Source organism: Manihot esculenta, chromosome 7, assembly GCF_001659605.2.
Source record: "Manihot esculenta cultivar AM560-2 chromosome 7, M.esculenta_v8, whole genome shotgun sequence".
In the NCBI taxonomy this organism is placed as follows: domain Eukaryota; kingdom Viridiplantae; phylum Streptophyta; class Magnoliopsida; order Malpighiales; family Euphorbiaceae; genus Manihot; species Manihot esculenta.
Genome location: NC_035167.2, coordinates 31,699,515 through 31,718,650, shown reverse-complemented (window position 1 = coordinate 31,718,650; position 19,136 = coordinate 31,699,515). Strand labels below are relative to the sequence as shown.

At 28.3% G+C, this 19,136-nt stretch overlaps 2 protein-coding genes and 1 long non-coding RNA gene across 5 annotated transcripts; all 3 read right to left on the bottom strand.

Moving 5' to 3' along the window:
• Positions 1-1,263: 1,263 nt before the first annotated feature.
• LOC110618820 lies at positions 1,264-5,858 on the bottom strand. 3 transcript variants are annotated; one of them, XR_002488580.2, is made up of 4 exons: positions 5,464-5,717; positions 5,145-5,336; positions 1,949-2,065; positions 1,264-1,278 (listed from the first exon to the last, which is right to left on the bottom strand). It is a non-coding gene; the product is annotated as an uncharacterized LOC110618820 (long non-coding RNA). The 3 variants fall into 3 exon arrangements; XR_002488579.2 differs by lacking the exon at positions 1,264-1,278 and having other exon boundaries at positions 1,750-2,065; positions 5,464-5,637; XR_002488578.2 differs by lacking the exons at positions 1,264-1,278; positions 1,949-2,065 and having other exon boundaries at positions 5,043-5,336; positions 5,464-5,858.
• Positions 5,859-6,083: 225 nt separating this feature from the next.
• Positions 6,084-8,143, bottom strand: LOC110618393 (protein SOSEKI 5). Its single transcript, XM_021761514.2, has 3 exons — positions 7,749-8,143; positions 7,261-7,330; positions 6,084-7,045 (listed from the first exon to the last, which is right to left on the bottom strand). The coding sequence occupies exons 1-3, from the start codon at positions 7,963-7,965 to the stop codon at positions 6,481-6,483; spliced, it is 852 nt and encodes a 283-aa protein (XP_021617206.1). The 5' UTR covers positions 7,966-8,143; the 3' UTR covers positions 6,084-6,480.
• Positions 8,144-12,187: 4,044 nt separating this feature from the next.
• LOC110619109 (aquaporin TIP1-3) lies at positions 12,188-13,512 on the bottom strand. Its single transcript, XM_021762363.2, has 3 exons — positions 13,209-13,512; positions 12,847-13,097; positions 12,188-12,759 (listed from the first exon to the last, which is right to left on the bottom strand). The coding sequence occupies exons 1-3, from the start codon at positions 13,339-13,341 to the stop codon at positions 12,385-12,387; spliced, it is 759 nt and encodes a 252-aa protein (XP_021618055.1). The 5' UTR covers positions 13,342-13,512; the 3' UTR covers positions 12,188-12,384.
• Positions 13,513-19,136: the final 5,624 nt, after the last annotated feature.

Here is a 19,136-nt window from a genome sequence, read left to right as displayed (position 1 = left end):
AAAATTTTAATTAATAAATTTTTTATAACTGTAAAAATTTAGTAACTTTTTTTATTTAAATGCAATTTTTAAAGTTGATGATGTGTTTATTATTTTTTTTCAACTACTTAATTAAAATGTTCAATGAAATAAACTCTGCACGTAATTAACTAATTAGACAGTTTAAAATATTTGTTACAAAAGTTGAAAAATTATTAGTTTGACTTTGAAGAGAAAAATTTATTAAATTTTATGTTGATTTGGGATAAAAATTTTAAATATTTTTTTTAGTTAATTTTTAAAATAAGTAAAGTGTGATTTAAATTTAATAAATTTAATGATAAAATAATTTTTATGTATAATAATGATTTTCCATAATAGAGAAATTGAAAAAGAAAAAGGACAAAGAGAAATTAAAAGGAGCAATTAATTATTATCTTTTCATATGAAAGAAAAGATGTACAATGACAATGCAATAAATGAGTTGCACCGATAATTTTTTTCTATTTCCAGCATTAACAACGGAATCGATTTGATTTATAAAATGAACCGATTCGATTTATAACAGTTTAAAATCAATTTTAATGATTTTGATCTGGTTTTAAAATCAGAGTTATGATTTTGATCCAGTTTACAAATTGATTGAACCATAACCAAATTTACAGTAAATGAAGATATTTTAAATAAATCAATAAAATATTGAAACTCAATACTTTAATCAATTTTTACGATTGAAAGACTTAGATGAGTTAAAATAGCAATTATTGAAACTGGCAGAAAATGAAATATGACCGTACAAGAGTAGAAGAAAGAAAAGCTGGAATAAAAAAAAAAAAAGAAATCAAAGAAAGTAGCAAAGGTAGGTTAGCAATAATATAAATTTTCTCAATTTCCCATGATAGACTCTCAAGTCAATGGTCGAATGACTTTATCTTTAGCTAGTTTTTCTTTGGAGGCCATGCCATGGCGTTTCCTCAAGAAATTTCTTGCCCTACTTTTGTCAGCAAACGTTTGATTTGTACAACTACAAAATTTCTTGGGCAGCCTCCTTTTCTTTTTGGTCGGTTCTTCAGAAACCAATGTATACGTTGATTATGAACTAATACACGTCATAATTATAGCAAAAAATAATAATAATATAATAAAAGATAGGCTACCAAATCCTAATAACCATAGTCAAAAGCTTTGGGTTTTGTATGTTATGATGAAAGTAAGGATTTGAAGGGAAACATCCAAAAGACATCAATCAAAACTTCAAAATCTGCTTTGGGTCTCAGCATTATCAACAAATCTTCATCACTGCACAAGAAGTTGCAGAAAGAAATCTTTCAAATGAATTTAAGAACTTCCTGAGTCCTTAGCACCAACTCTCCAACCAGCCAAATTAACTCCAAACTCTGGATAGCTTTTACAGAAGATGACATCTAATAATATTTTACATGGTGGAGTTCCTACTGTGAGAACAATCTCTTCATGCTTGGCTGTTATTTTCATGTCAAACATGACTTTTAACTCAGCTTTTGTCTCCCAAATATTAAGATGCAAGAATGCAAGAAACTATTGCAAATTCTCTCTTTGATACCCATACCTAACATGCATTTTTCTCAACGAAAAACATCGGATTACAAGTACAAGTCTAGGGCCTGAAGTAATCAATAATCTCATGTAACATGTTTTTGTGGCACAAGAATTATAGTCAACAGTCAATGATCAATAGTACCAATTTTGTTGCATGCTTAGGTTTCTACGTTTGATAATGTGCTATCCACAGAAATTCAAAATGATACTCCATTACATAAATCCACAGATTCGTATTCCAAGTTTACAACTAAGTCTCTGACTGAAAAAATTTGTCCTATTAAATCCAACTTCCATTTTAGATTTCAGACAGCAGAGTTCATTGCAAAGTTTGGCATCCCAAATCTTACAGAATAAAATCAACAGCTTTATCTCAGGAAGGAATGCCAACCTTATATCTATAAGGACATTATTGAATGCTCCGATCCATCCATGTTCTAGGGCAGCAGCAGCACTCAGAACTGGCCCATGTACTTGCCTTCAACGGTTGATAAACTACTAAAGCATCCTAAAACATGAACGAAGCATCAAAACATATACAAACATAGAATATAATTGATTCACAAACTCAACTACTTTGCTCTTCAAGAAGGGTCATCTATTTTTACCTCTTCTTTCAACACACTTAGTATTGTTTCACTAATTCATATTTTCCCTTCCTCTGAAAGGAGAGATTCCCTACGCATTCAGAAAAAAATCACATGTTGATGGGAACTAATTCTCAAGAGGTCAGACTGTAGGTAGTTACAGATAAATTGGGTTCCTCAAAACTGTAGAGCACGAAGGGTAAGAAGGAAGAAGGAAGAAGGTGAGGAAGAAAGAGAGAATAGAGGAATTTAATAATACAGTTGTTCAGCATACAATCATCGCAGCAGATAAGCTGTTGATAGAGACTACTCAACTAGCTAATCATCCAGCCAATTTACTACACATGCTTTAACAGAAAGCCTAACAAACTAAGATCAAAACAGATTCTCAACCAGTTTCCTGCTTCTACAACTGATATTCTTATACAATTAGCTAGCTTCTTAATCCAAACAGCAATGTTTCAATACCTTCCCTTCAAATGCTTCCTTGTCCTCTTTGAAGAAAATCGGAAAACAAGCTCGAACCACTTCTTCATATGGCATGGCATCCCCTCTCTCAGGCTGCATCACCACAGACACAAGCCATGCACAAGACATACTGCACCCCATACTGGGGCAACGATTGTTCTACCTCTTTTTTAACATTATTATCAAACACCCCATATTAATAACACCAGGTTCCCACTAGAGCATCAGCAAACAATCTCCTACAATTCTCCATTTTTCATTGAATTCTTCTCTATTGTTCTTGTCCCTTGCTAATTACACCCATGTTTCGTCCTTTTGTTTCTTCATTATACACCAACTCCTTCCCCAGTAATACTTATCCAATTCCTCTTCAGGACCATCTTCCTCAATTCATCTACCTCACTGTCATCAACATGGTTTTGATCCTCGCTTCTTCATCATCTAAAACCTCTTTATTGTTTGCCACTGTTCCTCTTGATCCAGTTTAAAGCCATCTTCATAAACACATGCCCACTTTGAGTTTTTAAAATCTTCAAAGCATCTTTTAGAAATTGAACTACACGTCTATACCACATTTTGGGTATAACGTAAGAATCTCACAATCACGTGAAGTCTCAGCTATCATGTGCAAGCTGCAAGAACCATCCTGTTCTATGAGTGCAAGAGGTCTCCTTTGGAGGCTTTCTTATTTCTCGTTGGATGTGATAGTTATCAAGTTTAGACAACTGCAATAACGCCAGGCAATTGCAAAGATAAACTTCAATTTTTTCACAAATCTTCCCATTTTTGCTTTAAGGCACTAGCAGCATTAGCATAAAAATAATTTCTTCAAGAAAGTGTTTCTCAAAATTCTATTATCTGATATAGGACTTAGAATCATTGTGTGGATCAAATCCTTAATTAATCTGCATCAACTTCTTCATCCTCTTTCCATTTTGAATTTGCAATGGCTGGTGGGTTCAATGCTAAATTCACTAGTAAATTCTTAGTTGTCAACAGAATTGTAACACCCTCCTGATTCAAAATTCCATGAGGTCAGCCTTTTCAAAGTATGATTCCTCAATTTTATCCAATTCTTCTTTTTCCTTCAGGTGATCAGCCTGAATTGCAACATGTTGGTACTCCACTATTCCTTCACAAAACCTCAAATGATATCTCTAAAACCCAATCAACAATATCAGCAGCACAAAGTTGTATCAACTTTCAACTTTTATTCAATTTCTGATTTATTGGCCAAATTAGGAATTAAACAAATAACCCGACTTCTTGTTCGATATTTTTTAGCAGATTGCTACAGGCCAAAAGCTCACCAAATCCACTAAATAGAGCTCCAACTAGTTCAATTGCAAGCTACAATCCTCAAATCCACAGAATTTCTCTGAAATAAAAAAAATTCAACCACTCAACATCTGCATGTCTTCTTTTTCTTCCTTGTCACAATAACACCAAGTGCAATCCCCATAAACTTATCTTGGATCTGCAGGTTATCATTATCTTCAATACTATCTATAAGGGTAAGGGTAAGCAACAATTGTGCTCTGTCACAACTATGTCCAAGTACATACATTTATTGACACATGAAAGGAACTTTATCGCTTCTCTCATCAATTATGAAAAGTTTTTATGATTGAAAGAGAACCATAATCCATGGCTCAGTGACTTCTTAATTCCTTCTAAAAACTCTTTGGTTCTTCACATCATCATCATAGGATTGACTTTAGATGCTGAGATTTTTAAGTTTCTCAAGATTCATGTATCTTACATCATCCTCCATACTTTCTTATAGCAGATAAGAAGTAGAATTTAGAAAAGGAGTGCAATCAAGATATTGAAGAGAATGAATGGAGAACGAAATGAAAAAGAAAGTAGAGAAAAGTAAGGAGTGAAAAGAACAGATTACGAGGACAAGAGGAAAGAAGAGAAAGAAAGAGAGGAACAGAGGGAACAGAGAAAACAAGAAAGAATGCGGAGGCAGTCCCTACGACTGTACTGTTCTGATACGAATCCATTGGAACTGATTTTTCAAGAAATCAGATTATAGGATGTTAAAGAGAAATGGGTTCCAGTAGAGCAAGAAGAAGGATAGGGAAGGAAGAAGGAGAGGAAGAAAGTGAGAGCAATGGAATTTTATTATTACAATTGTTCAAAAAAACAAACACGTTTACAGATCAGCTATTAAAAGAGAATTCTCAATTAGCTAATCACCCAACAAATTAACTACACATGCTCTTAACAGGAAATCAAACAAACTAACCACCTTCAGCATCACATCTTCTCAACCATTTTCCCCACCTTCAGCAACTGATATATTATTCTTCCACAGTAGCTTATTGATCCAAACAGCACATATTACATATGCAGAATTAAAATGAAGTACTCAACATATAATATCGGTTTCCTTTAACAGTCAGATTATCAAGCCAAAAAGTATTAATGCAAAAACAGATACCATTATGAATCAAAATAGTTATTCATGTTCAAGCAAGTTTCAACAATAATTTGAAATTCAAGAATTGCATTTTATTTACATACAGAGGTCTGAATTCTGAATTAGTTTCTTCACTAGTACAATTTCGGATTTCACTCCTTTGCCAAAGTTTTGAACCGTGAAGCTTACGTGGGTCACTCTCGGGAATTGTTTTCACTATCATCATCGCCTTGGTTGTTCAGAGTCGCAAACTTCTGCTTGAAGGAGTCCTGTCTCTGTAACCACATCATATGCCCCTTCAAAACCCAAAGGAAGATGAAAGAAAATATCAAAAAAAGATTATCATGGAAGCTAATAGAACACATAGAATATCTAAAGTTCCAATCTATGAAACTGAGCTTGATCAGTTAATCTATAGGTTACCTGTAGAGCAGCAGCCCAGGCAATGATGAAAGAAGCAAACCAGAACTTCTTGTCCTTGAGTAGTTGCTTCGCTTCCATAACCCTATAGATTTTCCAGGTGATTAGTTTTTGAATAGAAGATTAAAATGTATGCTTCTGTGCCTGAAGGATTGTGGGGGATATATTCCCTCCGTCCGGCTACGGTCCATCAGTTTTCTACGATTGCAGTAAATGATCCGGATCCGGATCCGGATCCGGTGTTGGGTTTGGATCTTGACCGAGAATAATACAGCACCCATTTTAATAAACCAGTCGGAAATTTTATTTTATTTTTTTATGTATTTTTTTATAATATATACAATTATACATGAGCCATAATACTTAATTTAACCATGGAAGAAGTTTAATTTACTCATTTTTTCAATTTTTTATCTACATAAATTCAAAAATCTTAATTTAAATTCAATTTAACCTAAAGAATTATACTTAGGCTAAATCAAGAAATTTTAATTTTTTAGTTAAATTGAGTTTCCAATAGAAATATGGGCTAATTTAAATAAAAAAAATTAAAAAAATTAACTTTTATAAATATATAAATAAAAGTAAAATGATTAATAAAGGTATGAAAATGAGAAGATATATGTATACGTCATTTACTGTTTTAATCTGGTGGTAAGTGTGTCCGAATAAATTTGAGAGATTTTATATTCTATTCCTTCGATCTCTATTTTGCATCCGAATAAATTTGAGAGATTTTATATTCTATTCCTTCGATCTCTATTTAAAAAAAAACAAGATATATGTATAGGAATGTTAAGATTAATTTTATTTTTTTATAAAATTAAATTATAAATCTCGAAATAAATTATGTATTCTAAAATTGAAAATTTATGAAATTACGGGTACTTTTTTATATTTTTCCGGTACACGTATACGAAGAATCAAGTATCACATCACAACATTTAAGGCTTATTTTCAAGGTTAGATAAATTTTAAAAACTTCACTCAGCATGCTCAAAAACTTTTGAGTCTTGTTCATCAGCAATACTTGTTTTCCATCTGCTGAAAATCTTTGAACCTCTTTGATCCACATCCACATCCAATCAACTTCATCACAAGCTTCCTTTCGTTCATTTTCAGATTGTCATGATCTCTCCCAACTTTCTGGTTTCTAATTTTTCTTGACCTATAAGCCTCTGCAGAACTTTCCAAGTTCCCAGAAGCTTTCGAACTAGACTTTGTACTCAGTCCTTCAGCTTCCATTTCTATTATTTGATTATCATCAGTTTGTGTTGACACATTAGAGCCATTTCTGGTAAGTTCTCCTGAGGTTTTGGCCTTGTAAATTCTGTGTTCATCATTGACATCAACTGAACATGAATGTTTTTTCCTTCTACTGACCGGAGAATTAGAGTCCTCAATGCTAGAGGAGTTCATCTCCGAGGAACGTCTCGAGGTTGATGATGATATCGAGTCGTTGGATCGAAAACTTAGAGAAGTTTCTAAGAGTAGTGATCCTTTGAGAATGTAATCTTGGCCTTGACAAGGGTATATTAAGTCATCATCTAACAAGTCTTGCCATAAAAAAATGTTCTTGTAGCTCCTGAACGCATAATTGATCAAGATTACATTACAAGCATACCTTAATTGCTCAGAAAATGAAGACCAAAAAGCAAAAATCTCACAATATTGAAGCCTAATGATTATTTTTCCCATTATCTCGAATGAAAAGAATTCAAATAAATTTTTATAAAATTAGGGAAGAATTTCATTAAATTAAATTTTTGCTAAATTATCCATTTCAAACGGAGGGTTTACCTTTTCGAAGCCCAAGAGAACATACTACCCATGCCTTGACCTCTGAGAAGGTTTAGCGTCTTTACCACATCTGAAAACAAGGTTAAAGATTATAAGAACACTATGATGCTAAAGAGATCTTGAGATTGCAACCCTCTCAGAAAAATTGCGAGAAAATTATTATTTAGTTCTTATATTATAAAAAATTTATTAGTTAATTTTTTAATTTTAAAAAATACATAAAAATGTTCCTAATATTTTATATAAGTCTATTAATTAGTCTCTTTATTAATTTTAATTATTTAGTCTATATAATTTTAAAAAACTCATTAATTAGTCTTTCATATTTATAAAAATTCTATTAATTAGTCCATTCGTATTAAGGATTAAAATCAATGGAACTGACCAGTCGAGTTTTTATAATATATTTTTTTAAAATTGAAAAATCAACTAAAGAGTTTTCATATAATATAAGAATTAAATAAATTTTTTTAATTTCTATGAGTTACCTCTTAGATAAAGTCCTTGAGGAGAAGATAGAGGTACTTCCACAAAATGGGGATGCTCAATCTTTCCATTTTGAGACAGGTAATAAACAACAGGAACCTTTTTCTCAGCTTTTGCTTGCGATTGGATCTGTTTCTTTGTGGTTCCAGGGCTGGCTTCTGCATCCTGATGCTTCTTTGGCATCAATGCTTCTGTTGCAGCTTTGGAATTGCTAGCCATGAGAATAAAGCTTGAAGATAATTACAGGGATTAGAAGAAAATTGGAGATAATGCTCAATAAATCAAGAAAGCCTTAAATAGTGATATTTTCAATGGTTATGAGTAATAGAAGCATAGAAGTTTGAGCAGACAGAGACAAGAATAGAGAGCTTGCTGTAATGGAGGGAACAGCTTGGAGGAAAATCATGGGAACTGCTGTCTTAAAAAGGGCATAGAATATGGGTAGAGTAGAGATAAGTACTCACAAACAAAAAATGGAAACTATTTGAAATCACATGAATCATCATCATCCTCCATAGGTTTGATCTAAAGGAAATTCAAATCTAAATTATTAAAAAATAACTTTCTTTTTCATTTTTCTTAAAAATAACTCTAATTTTCAAAAAAGATATTCTTTTTATTGACAAATTTTCTTGAGCATGAGACAAATATTTTCGTAGAAATCATTTTCTATAAAACAAACAGGAAAACTTATTGATTTATTGACGTAATTGAATGATAGGCGTTATTTGCAAATTCCTGAGACATTTGGTCATTAGTTTAGGGTCAAAATCCTAACAAGTCCAAGCACATTGTCTCTATCAGTTCACGGACCAATGTGAGAGACATAAAATTTCTTCCATTTTTGTTAAAATAAAGGCCAACTCCGTGAAACCATGAAACCCAAATCAGGGAAACCAATTTGGCAGTTTTCTAGTTTTCAAACTTCCTATTGGCAAACCAGGACAAAACCAAGCTGGAGCTATAACCTATAAGCAATGAAATTTTTTTTTTTCTTTTTGTTAGAGTTAGGATACACTGACTGCCATAACTGGATGCAAAGTTAAAATCATGACAATTTTGATAAAATTTTTTAATGGTATATAAATTTATACACATTTATTTATAATCGATATGAAATTTTAAAAGATTAGTCTACGGAGTATGTTACTAAACGATGTTCAATTACCGACTCACTTCTAAATAATGAAAAAATAGGCATCTAGATAACATATCATATGATTTAGTATTCATATCTTGTCTTCATCTGTGTAATAGTTTTTGTAAATATTCTTCACTTTGTGTTGTTGCTGTCTTGTTTTCTCAGAAGATGATTCTGTCAATCAACATTTCTGCTTGAGCTGAATTTAGTCATAACCTGTCAAGAAACACACAAATTTGAAAACTAAAAAAAGAATCACGCATGCAAACGCGCAGAAACACACTGCTCTCATCTCAAGGAATAGAAGCTATGTTTGGACTCAGACACACGTGTCACAAATGGATACATAATTATTCTTATATCAGACTTGTTAATTTTTAAATAGAAAATATAAGAATATGAATATGAGACATAAACATTTAAAAACATTATATTATATGAAATAAATTAAAATAAATTATATAATCATAAAAGTTAATCTTAAAAAGAATTTATATTTTTATTTTATTATAATTACACTCTATATTTTTTTTAATTAAAATTTAAACTTTTAAAGTTATTTTAAATGTATTAACCGTTACATATTCCATTAAAAACTATTAGAATTGCTATATCAATCGCTACGTTAACATGTTACGTTAATAAAATTTAAAATTAATCATTAAAAAAATTATATACTTTTATTGTTGTAATCCCTTCTTATATTTTTACTTTTTACTAATTAAATTTTATTTCTTAATATTTGACTAAATACACTTTTAACATTATTTGTATAGTTGAAAACTTATAAAATTATTTTTTTAGTTATTAAATATATTTAAAAATTATTATTTATATTATTATTTTTTGCATTTTTATCAATAATTTTATAAAATCAATTTATTTTAGATCTTATTTTCACTAAAATTATTATTAATCAACTTTTTTTAAATCTGTTAGAATATTCTTACTGTTTAGCATTACTTTTAAACTTATCATTAAAAAAATAATTTTATTAAATATATTAGTTATGAAATATTAAAAAATAATTTAAAATAATATTTAATATAATTTAATTTTAAAAATTTTTAAAATAAAATCATTAATTTTTTTTAAATATTTTTTCTAAATTATTCTTTATGCATAATGCTAATCAACTATTTTTTTTTAAATTATACTAATATTTAGAATAATTTTTTAAAAAATTAATAATATATGAAATTAAATTAATAAATAGTTAAAAATATATCTAATTCATTTAGAGGTATAGATTTGAGTTTTCATTATGCCATCTTCTTATAAAAATTATTAATATAATAAAGTAATTTTATTAATTTTTAATGGTATAAATAATTAAATAATTATTTTTATTTAAAAACATGCTCTTCGGTCTTCATTTTGAGAGAGTATTGATGGAGCTTTCTACCGTAGATTGGCTTTAAGGATTCTGAAGGCCCTGGCAAAATTTTGAAAACATTCTCAAACCATTTCACAATTTGTTCATGGAATTAAAAGGAAGAGGAGATTGCTTCTTCATCTGATATCTTCCTGCTGCAGTTCAGGAAACAGACAATCAATCTGCGGCACTTGTATGGAAATTTACAAATGAAGATCCTTTAAAAAATAAAAAAGGATCACGTTAGCTAAATATGTAAAGTCTTGAATTGATTCAATAAATTATTAAGGAATATTAAAAAAATTAATAATAAAAATATTTTTTTAATAAAAAAATTAAATTATTTTAAGAAAAATAACTTTATATTTTTAAGATAAAATATGTTGTTATGTAGACCTATGTTTTATTTCCTCTAGAAGCTCCTGAAGCCGCGAGTTCTTGGCCGACCAGATACCGTTGCTGGCTCGCGGCTAAAGATTCCGACTTTGCTACTCTCTGATTCTGCTTTACACCATAAAATATTAATTAAAATTATGACCATTTATATGAACTGGGAAACGGAGCCGTTTTACCAGCTAATAGAAATAGATAGAACCAGAGCTTCGTCAAACGGATGACACTCCTTCTGCCCACTATGGCAATGAGTTCGTTCCTCCTCAACACTCACCCGTTTGAGAAGGGTATTTCTGAGGAATATATCAAATTTCCTCACGGTGGCTGTTTTTCCAGTTTATTTTCATAGATTTTTAACTTCATTTTTGGGTTTTTTCTAGTTTGGAGGCCTTTGATATACAAGAAACACAAATTCAAGATTTCTGTAAGCACCTTCAACTTAGCTGGTGTGGAATCTTATTGTGGTTGTCGTTGTTAATAATGGAATATTTCTTCAATTTTATAAGCTCAGTTTCCTCTAGTCCAGTCATTTTTTGATTATCTCAAAATCTTTTATGTCTCAGTTCTGCCCTTGTATATCCTTAGCATACTTAACAAATATGCTTAATATGTATATACTGCAATGTCAAATCTTTCATTTTGGCTGTTTTGTGCTGTATAAATAACTTCATTGCATGATTTTAGGAGATAAAAAAACAGACAAGGGAAAAAAAATTAACAAAAGGAGGAAGAAGAACCCATATCTCAAATATCATGCATTTTATTTAGGGATTTATAGAATTCTAGACTCACTGTCTTCCATGTCTTTAACTGTCTTTATTTCGGCAGGAAAGGTTCAAGTATCCTACTAATGGAAATCCAAATGAGGGTCATCAAGCGTCACGCTCTAGCATCCGTTTCTCTGCAGTGGATATTCAACCGTTGCCAATGTGTGCAACCATTTCAGATATGCCATTAAGCACTGCTGAGGATGTCAGATGCATGAATCGCAATATAGCGAAAGCATCTGAAGTTACCTCAATGCTCATTCAGAATTTGACAATGGCAGATTTAGACCCTACTATAGCAAAGCTAGCAATTGGTATTCTGGGGCCATTTCTCTTAGCATTTGGCTTCCTATTTATTCTGAGAATAGTAATGTCCTGGTATCCAAAGCTTCCTGTCGGGAAATTTCCATATGTAATAGCTTATGCTGCCACAGAACCAGTTCTCAGTCGAACCCGGAAGTTGATTCCACCAGTTGGAGGAGTGGATGTTACTCTAATGGTCTGGTTTGGGTTGATAAGTTTCCTAAACGAAATACCGAGCTGCCCGCAAGGGCTTCTAGTTCTTCTTTCTCAACAGGTTAACTGATGTGCTTACTTCGCGCAAGGAGGTTGAAAGAACAGTGATCATTTTTGTAATGTGAGACTTCTTGGTTGTAAATGTAAACATGTGAAGCTTTTGATTTCATTTATTTAACCATCAGATATTGTAAAACGTATCATATTTTCCAAGTTTCTATGCTCAGGTGACTTGAGTAGAGATGCAAGTTATAAACAAAATTGCTTCATTGATTCAACATGTAAGAACAACTAAAGAAGGTCTGACATTTGTGGAAACAACGATAGTGAACACCTAACAACAACCAAACTACAGGAAAAATCAAAACTTTTTATTGCTCCTCAAATCTAAAAAAAAAAAAAAAAGAGGAATTTAATTTCTATCCTGATCAAAGGGGATTTAAATCTTAAAAATCATTGGTGGAAAGTGGTTCATGTGCATTTTCACCAACAAAGACGGTATCATAGACAAGGGCTGCAATGGCAGCACCAATCAATGGACCGACCCAATAGACCCAGTGACTAGTCCATGTCCAGCTTACAACAGCAGGGCCAAAAGAGACTGCTGGGTTCATGGATGCACCATCAAAAGCACCACCAACCAAAATGTTGGCACCAACAATGAAGCCAATTGCAAGAGGAGCAACAATTCCCACATTCCCCTTCTTGGGATCCAGTGCAGTGGCGTACACAGTGTAGACTAGGCCGAAGGTCATTACTATCTCAAACACAACAGCATTCCAAGGGGACAATCCGGATGATAACGCAAATGCTGATGTTTCCTGCAACAAACAAGGGCATAGAAATAAAAATTTTGAATTAAACCCATGGCTAACTTTTTTCAAATAGTTCCTGGACAAGTTTGATACCATTCCACCAGTGGCGAATTTAAGAAGCACGCAAGCGACAACAGATCCAAGCAACTGAGCAATCCAGTACAAAATCCCTCTCAATAGGGTGATGTTTCCTCCAATAAACGCACCAAAAGTAACAGCAGGATTTACGTGGCCTCCAGAGATGTTAGCACCAACGGAAACAGCCACAAAAAGTGCAAATGCATGAGCCAGTGATGCAGCTATTAAACCCGCCGGCGTTGCCGATCCATTTTTTGTTAGCTTACCTGCCAAAATATCCACCGATGTTAGTCCAATTCAATTGAGAGAAAAGAGCAAATCCCCTCGCTACCCTCTCTTCTAAACCGGAAAATAGAAGAACTTGATAAATATCTTACTGAAAGCCATGCCGGATCCTTCACCGGCGAAAACGAAAATAATCATAGAGAAGAACTCCGCCAGAGCCGCCCTGATAGCGTCTGGCTCGCTGGCCTCTCCTGGATTCCCAACTGCAATTCTGGTAACCGGCATTTTCTTGAATTTTTACAAGAAGAAGCTCTGTTTTGCTTCCTTTTCTTTATTATTTGTGATTGTATAGCTCAGTCTGGAGTGAGAGTTTGGCTCATTTCTGTTACATATATAACTGAAAAAACGGCCAAGGAACCGGTGAAATGAGTGAATGGTCAATAGAACGACGAGGATTGAGCTTTTAATCAAGTCACGGGTCGGTGACTCAGCCGCTGTGAAATTTGATTTGCTGGCTTTTGAACTTATGGCACGTGTGTGGTGGAGGATGTATTTACTATTTTAGTTTCGGCAAAATCGCGGGAGACGGTGGATTTCCCGATGTTCCGAATTATAAGATCGCCGACTAAGGGTCCCACTTTCGCGATAGTGTAACGTGGTTGGTCCGTGCTCGTGGCATTTTAGAGCGCGAGATGGGCGGCGAGTTTTTTATTTAGAGTAATATGAAAAAAAAAACCATTTACAGTATAGTTCCTGATATTTATTAAAATTTATAATTTAGTCTTGCATCTTTTAAGAGTAAATAATTTAGTTTTTAAATTTTTATTTTATTAATAAAATAATTATTTTATTAAATTTATTATTAATTAATTACAAATTAATAAAATTAACTTAGAAATTAAATTATTATTAATATTAAAATTTTAAAAATTAAATTATTATAAATTTAATTAATGAATATTAAAAATATTAATGAAATAAAAAAATAAAAATAAAAAAGTATATAAAATCATTAATTTTTTAGTGAATTAATAATTTAAAAATGATTTCACTTAAATATCTCTAATTTTTTTAATTTATGTAAATTGGAAGAATGAATTTTTTTATTTGTTAAATTAATTTTAAAAATTAATTAAGAAAATAATAAGATATATAAATTTATTAATGTTTAAAAACTTTAAATTAAATAGATTATTCTTCATTTGAATTTAAAATATATTATATTATAAAAAAATTAATAATATATAAATTAAAATTATATTATTAATCATAAAAAGAAATTTTTACGATTAAAATTTTATTTAATAAATTTTATAATTACTTTTATTATGATTGATTAAAAAATAAAAATTAAATTTATTATTTAATATTTAATTTAATTAAATTTATATTTAAATTTAATTATAAAATATGATAAGTTTATATAATCTTTATAATCTATAAATTAGATTAATCCATCTCTATACTTAGAATAATTTATTTTAAATATCATATCAACTCTATTATTATTTTTATATATATCAATTTTTACTATTATTATTTTTATATTTATATATTATATACTATTATATATAAATAACCGTATAACAATTATTATATATATATATTTATTTTATAATTTGAGTATTTTAAATTTATAAATAAATTATATTAAAAAATTTACCTGAAATGATAAAATATAAGAAAGAGTTATGAATCGCTATGAGAAATGTGTTACATGTCGCTATTCGATATATAATATTATATTTTTTATTTTTTAGTTATTTATTTTTTTATTTATATTTTTTAATTTCTATTATTATAAATGAGATAGTTATAAATTAGTTTATTATATATAAGTAATAAATTAAAAATTGATTAAGTTAATTTTATATTAAATTTTTATATATAATATTATATTTTTAATATAGAAATAAAATATATATTATCTTAAATATATATAAGTAATTCATAGGTCAAATTCTGAAATGATGTTGCATAATTTATATTTATTATTATTAGTGGGTTTATTTTCGAAATTATAAAATCTAAAGAATATTAAAATTATAATTTTATATGTATATATTTTTAATTTTTTTAAAAATTTATAAATAAAACTTAATAATTTACAAAAAATTTATTAAATAAAGTTAGTATAGAATTTAATTTTTCTTAATACTCTGTATTTTTTTTATATATAATGTACATTATGTATTTTATTTTATTTATCTTATGAATTAATTATTTTTTCTTTTAAAATCATTTTTAATAATATTATTGTGAAATTATTAATTTATAATATATATATATATATAAATGTGAGAAGAAGGAAAATAATGAGAATTTCTAAATTATTCTTACTTAATTTTAATAATTATTAATTGCTCTCTATTTTGATTGGTTAAGAAATAATATAAAATTTTTGTTATTTTAAAAGTTGAATTTATTTAAAAATTAATTTTTATTTAAATTCAAATTATATTTTATCTATAATTTAATTTTAATTAGTTATATAATTTTAAATTTTATATAAAGTTAAAGTTTTTATCCTACTTATATTTAAATTAAAAAAATTATATATAAGAAATATTTAAATTAAAAAAGTTATATATAAGAAATAGAAGATGAAAAAATAAAATTGTTAAAATTTTATTATGGCAATTTTAAAATTATTATAAAAAAACTAATTTTAATTATGAATTAATATAAATTTTATTATTTATTGTTCATAAAATTACAATAATATTAAATATTATGACAATAAACACATGTAGATATTAAATAATATGAAAAAATTATTTTAAAAATAATAAATTATTAATTTTATATTAATTTAATATTCAAATTTAATTAATTGATAAGAGTTATTTATGAGATTTTTTTTTATAATAGATAATTTTTTAAAAAGAAGATGAACTTATAATTCAATAATTATTCTATCTCAATATTCTTAATTTTTTAATTATTTATAATTTTATTTAAATTTTAAAATGAATTATAATTTTATTCAATAAATTAATTACAAAGTTATTAAAAAATTTCAAATTTTAAATCCATAATAAAAATATTAAAAAAATTCATAGACTCATTTTGATAATTATAAAATTATTTTTTACTTTAATTAGCTAAAAAAATATAATATCTATTATTATCTAAATTTCTTTACTTTTATTTATTAAATCAAATTCCAATTCATTTTTTTCTAAATGTGCAAGTAAAAAAATTAATTTTTTACATATTTTTCACTAAAAGATAGGGTTTAGGAACAATAAATTTATTTTTAATACATATTAAATTACTTTTAATAAAATTTAATAATAATCATTTTGTCAATAATAACGTTAAATAAATTTATACAAAATTTTATATTTATAAATAAATTCAGGCATTAATATTAAATAAAAGTTAAAATTAGTTTAAATAATAATTCTAATTATACCAAAAACTCTATTATAATTTATAATTAATATAAATTTACTATTTACAAAATTTTAAAATTATTATTCATATACTTAAATTATAATTTATTATATTTTTATATAAAATTATATAAAAAATAAGTTATATAAAAATTAAAATTCTATTATTTACAAAATAAATTATAAATATTAAAATGAGTATAAAAACGTGGAACGCACTTTAAATAAAAGCTTAGTATATATAAATGTGGGAAGGGGAAGTATTGCTCTTTCCTTTTTATATTATTTACCATTTCTATTCAATTTAATATAAAAAAAATAAAAAATAAATATTAAAAACATTTAATATTAACTGTATAAAAATTATTATGATACTAATTGAATATTTCATAGATATGGTGAAAATTTCCTAAACAATATTGAAGCACGTTCAATTTTTTAGATATTTATTGTCTAAAGTAAATATCAAAAGATATTTATTGTCTAAAATAAATATAAAAAAAATCTGTTTCATATCTATTTATTAGAATAAATATAAAAAATTTTCTATTTCTAATGTTTAATTCTAATTCGTTCTAAATTCAAGATGGTTAAACTTCTCGTATGATATTGAATAAAAGTCTATATATACTAAATCAAGTATAGGCTGTATAAAGTAAATATCAAAAAAATTTCCTATGAATTTTTTGATATTTGTTTCGTGCTATAAACATAAAAATTTTTTATACTTTTAGTATTTAATTTTAATTTATTCTAAATTCAAGATGGCTAAATCCCACATGACGTTGTATAAAAATCTATATATACCAAATCAATTAGAGAGGAGGTTTTTCTACTGATTGATGGGTTGCAGATATTATACTAAAATAATTTCGGTGATAGGAGTTATGCCAAAATAATTTCTTATTAAATTTGTGAGTTCTTCATTTTTTTTTTATTATCAGTTTTGTAAATATGTAATAAATATAATATTTTATATATGCAGGGTGATAAACTTATGGTAGTTATTATTTTCACTTTAAGAGATTTTTTTTCAATTCATGCATAATTAAAAAATAATTTATGAATTCATGCAAAATTCAAAAGTAATTTTGAATTTTATGCGTCAAAGGAGGATGTTAAGCAATCATATTGTCGAACATCTGTATTCGAACACCATCTATGCTGAACACCCCATTGTTTGACACAGAAGTTTGACACCAATAGTGTCAAACTTCTATGGGACCACATTGTTCTACACCATCGGTGTCAAACAATAAGGTTCCGCCATGGGAGTATTTTACAATAAGGTCCCTACTATGGAAGCATTCTAAAATTTTCTCGTGGCAGCATATGTGAGTGCTGAATATGCCTCTTCCAACGCTTAAAAGTGTTGGACAAGCCACCTCAAGAATGCAAAAATTCTTTGCACTCATGTGGCATGGTCGGGTGCAGAGAATCTATACACCTTTGTGGCACACAAATGCCCCTAGTTCGGCATTGAGAGTGTTGAACTAGCTGTTGGCTAGTTCGGCACTCTCAGTATCGAATTACACTATAATGGCTACTCCTACATTTCTATAGATTACTCCACGCTACACCCATATCTCTATAAATTGCACTTTATAAACCGTTTATTGAATTAGAAATAATATTCCACTTTCTCATTACTTATTTGCTTTCGTTTTATTTTCATTTCTATAATCTTAATTATTTTTTACTTAATCTTAGATAAAATTTAGTTCTTTTTCTTTACAAATTTCACAAAATTACTGTATCTACTTATTCGATTCGATTAAAAAAAAGAAATGTCAGTAAGTTTTAAATGTAAATTATTTTTTATTTTTATAGTAAATTGAGTTAAAAAAAATAAATTCTTAATATAAATTTTTTTATATGCAGGAATTGAAAGAATTGATTTCATTGATCGAGTCGGTGAAAACGTGATAGAGTGATTCATACTGTAAGCATATAAAAAAATTACAATTTTTTTAAAATAAATATATCATATTTATTGTATCTAATTTTAATTTATTGTAATTTTTAAAAATAAAAAATTTTAATTATCAATTATAGAAATATTAAAGTTACATATTTATTTTTATTTATTATTTCTGCATATGCTAATATCTATTGGGACGTAAATATTATAAATAGTTCTCATGAATACAATTATGATTGAGGTTTTTCAAATGTTGTTCCAATAGTAAAAGAATAAATTTTAATTAATTGGTCAAAAAAATTACTCGTGCAGAGAATCTCTTCCCCTGACGAAGAGATGGCTTATCCAGCACTTTAAGTGTTGGACAGACATGTTTGACACTTAGGGCGCCGAATATGCCACCTCTACTGTTAGAGCAAATGCTCTCATGTCATTGAACAGCTTGTTGGACACCATTGGTATCGAACAAGTTGCTGTACTGGCAGTTCGACACCAATGATGTCAAACACCCAATTGTTCGACAATATGACTAGCGAATATATTTTTTTGATATACAGAATCCGAAAATATTTTCGGATTCTGCATAAATTAATAAATTATTTTTCAATTGAAAGAATTCTGCCACTATAATTGGTATATAATATTTCTTAAATTTTATATATAATTATTTAATTTTTTGGATTTTAGGTGGTAATACCACAATGAAAGAAAATAACATAATAGAAAGAACATAAATCGATGCTGAAGCATAAGAATAGAGC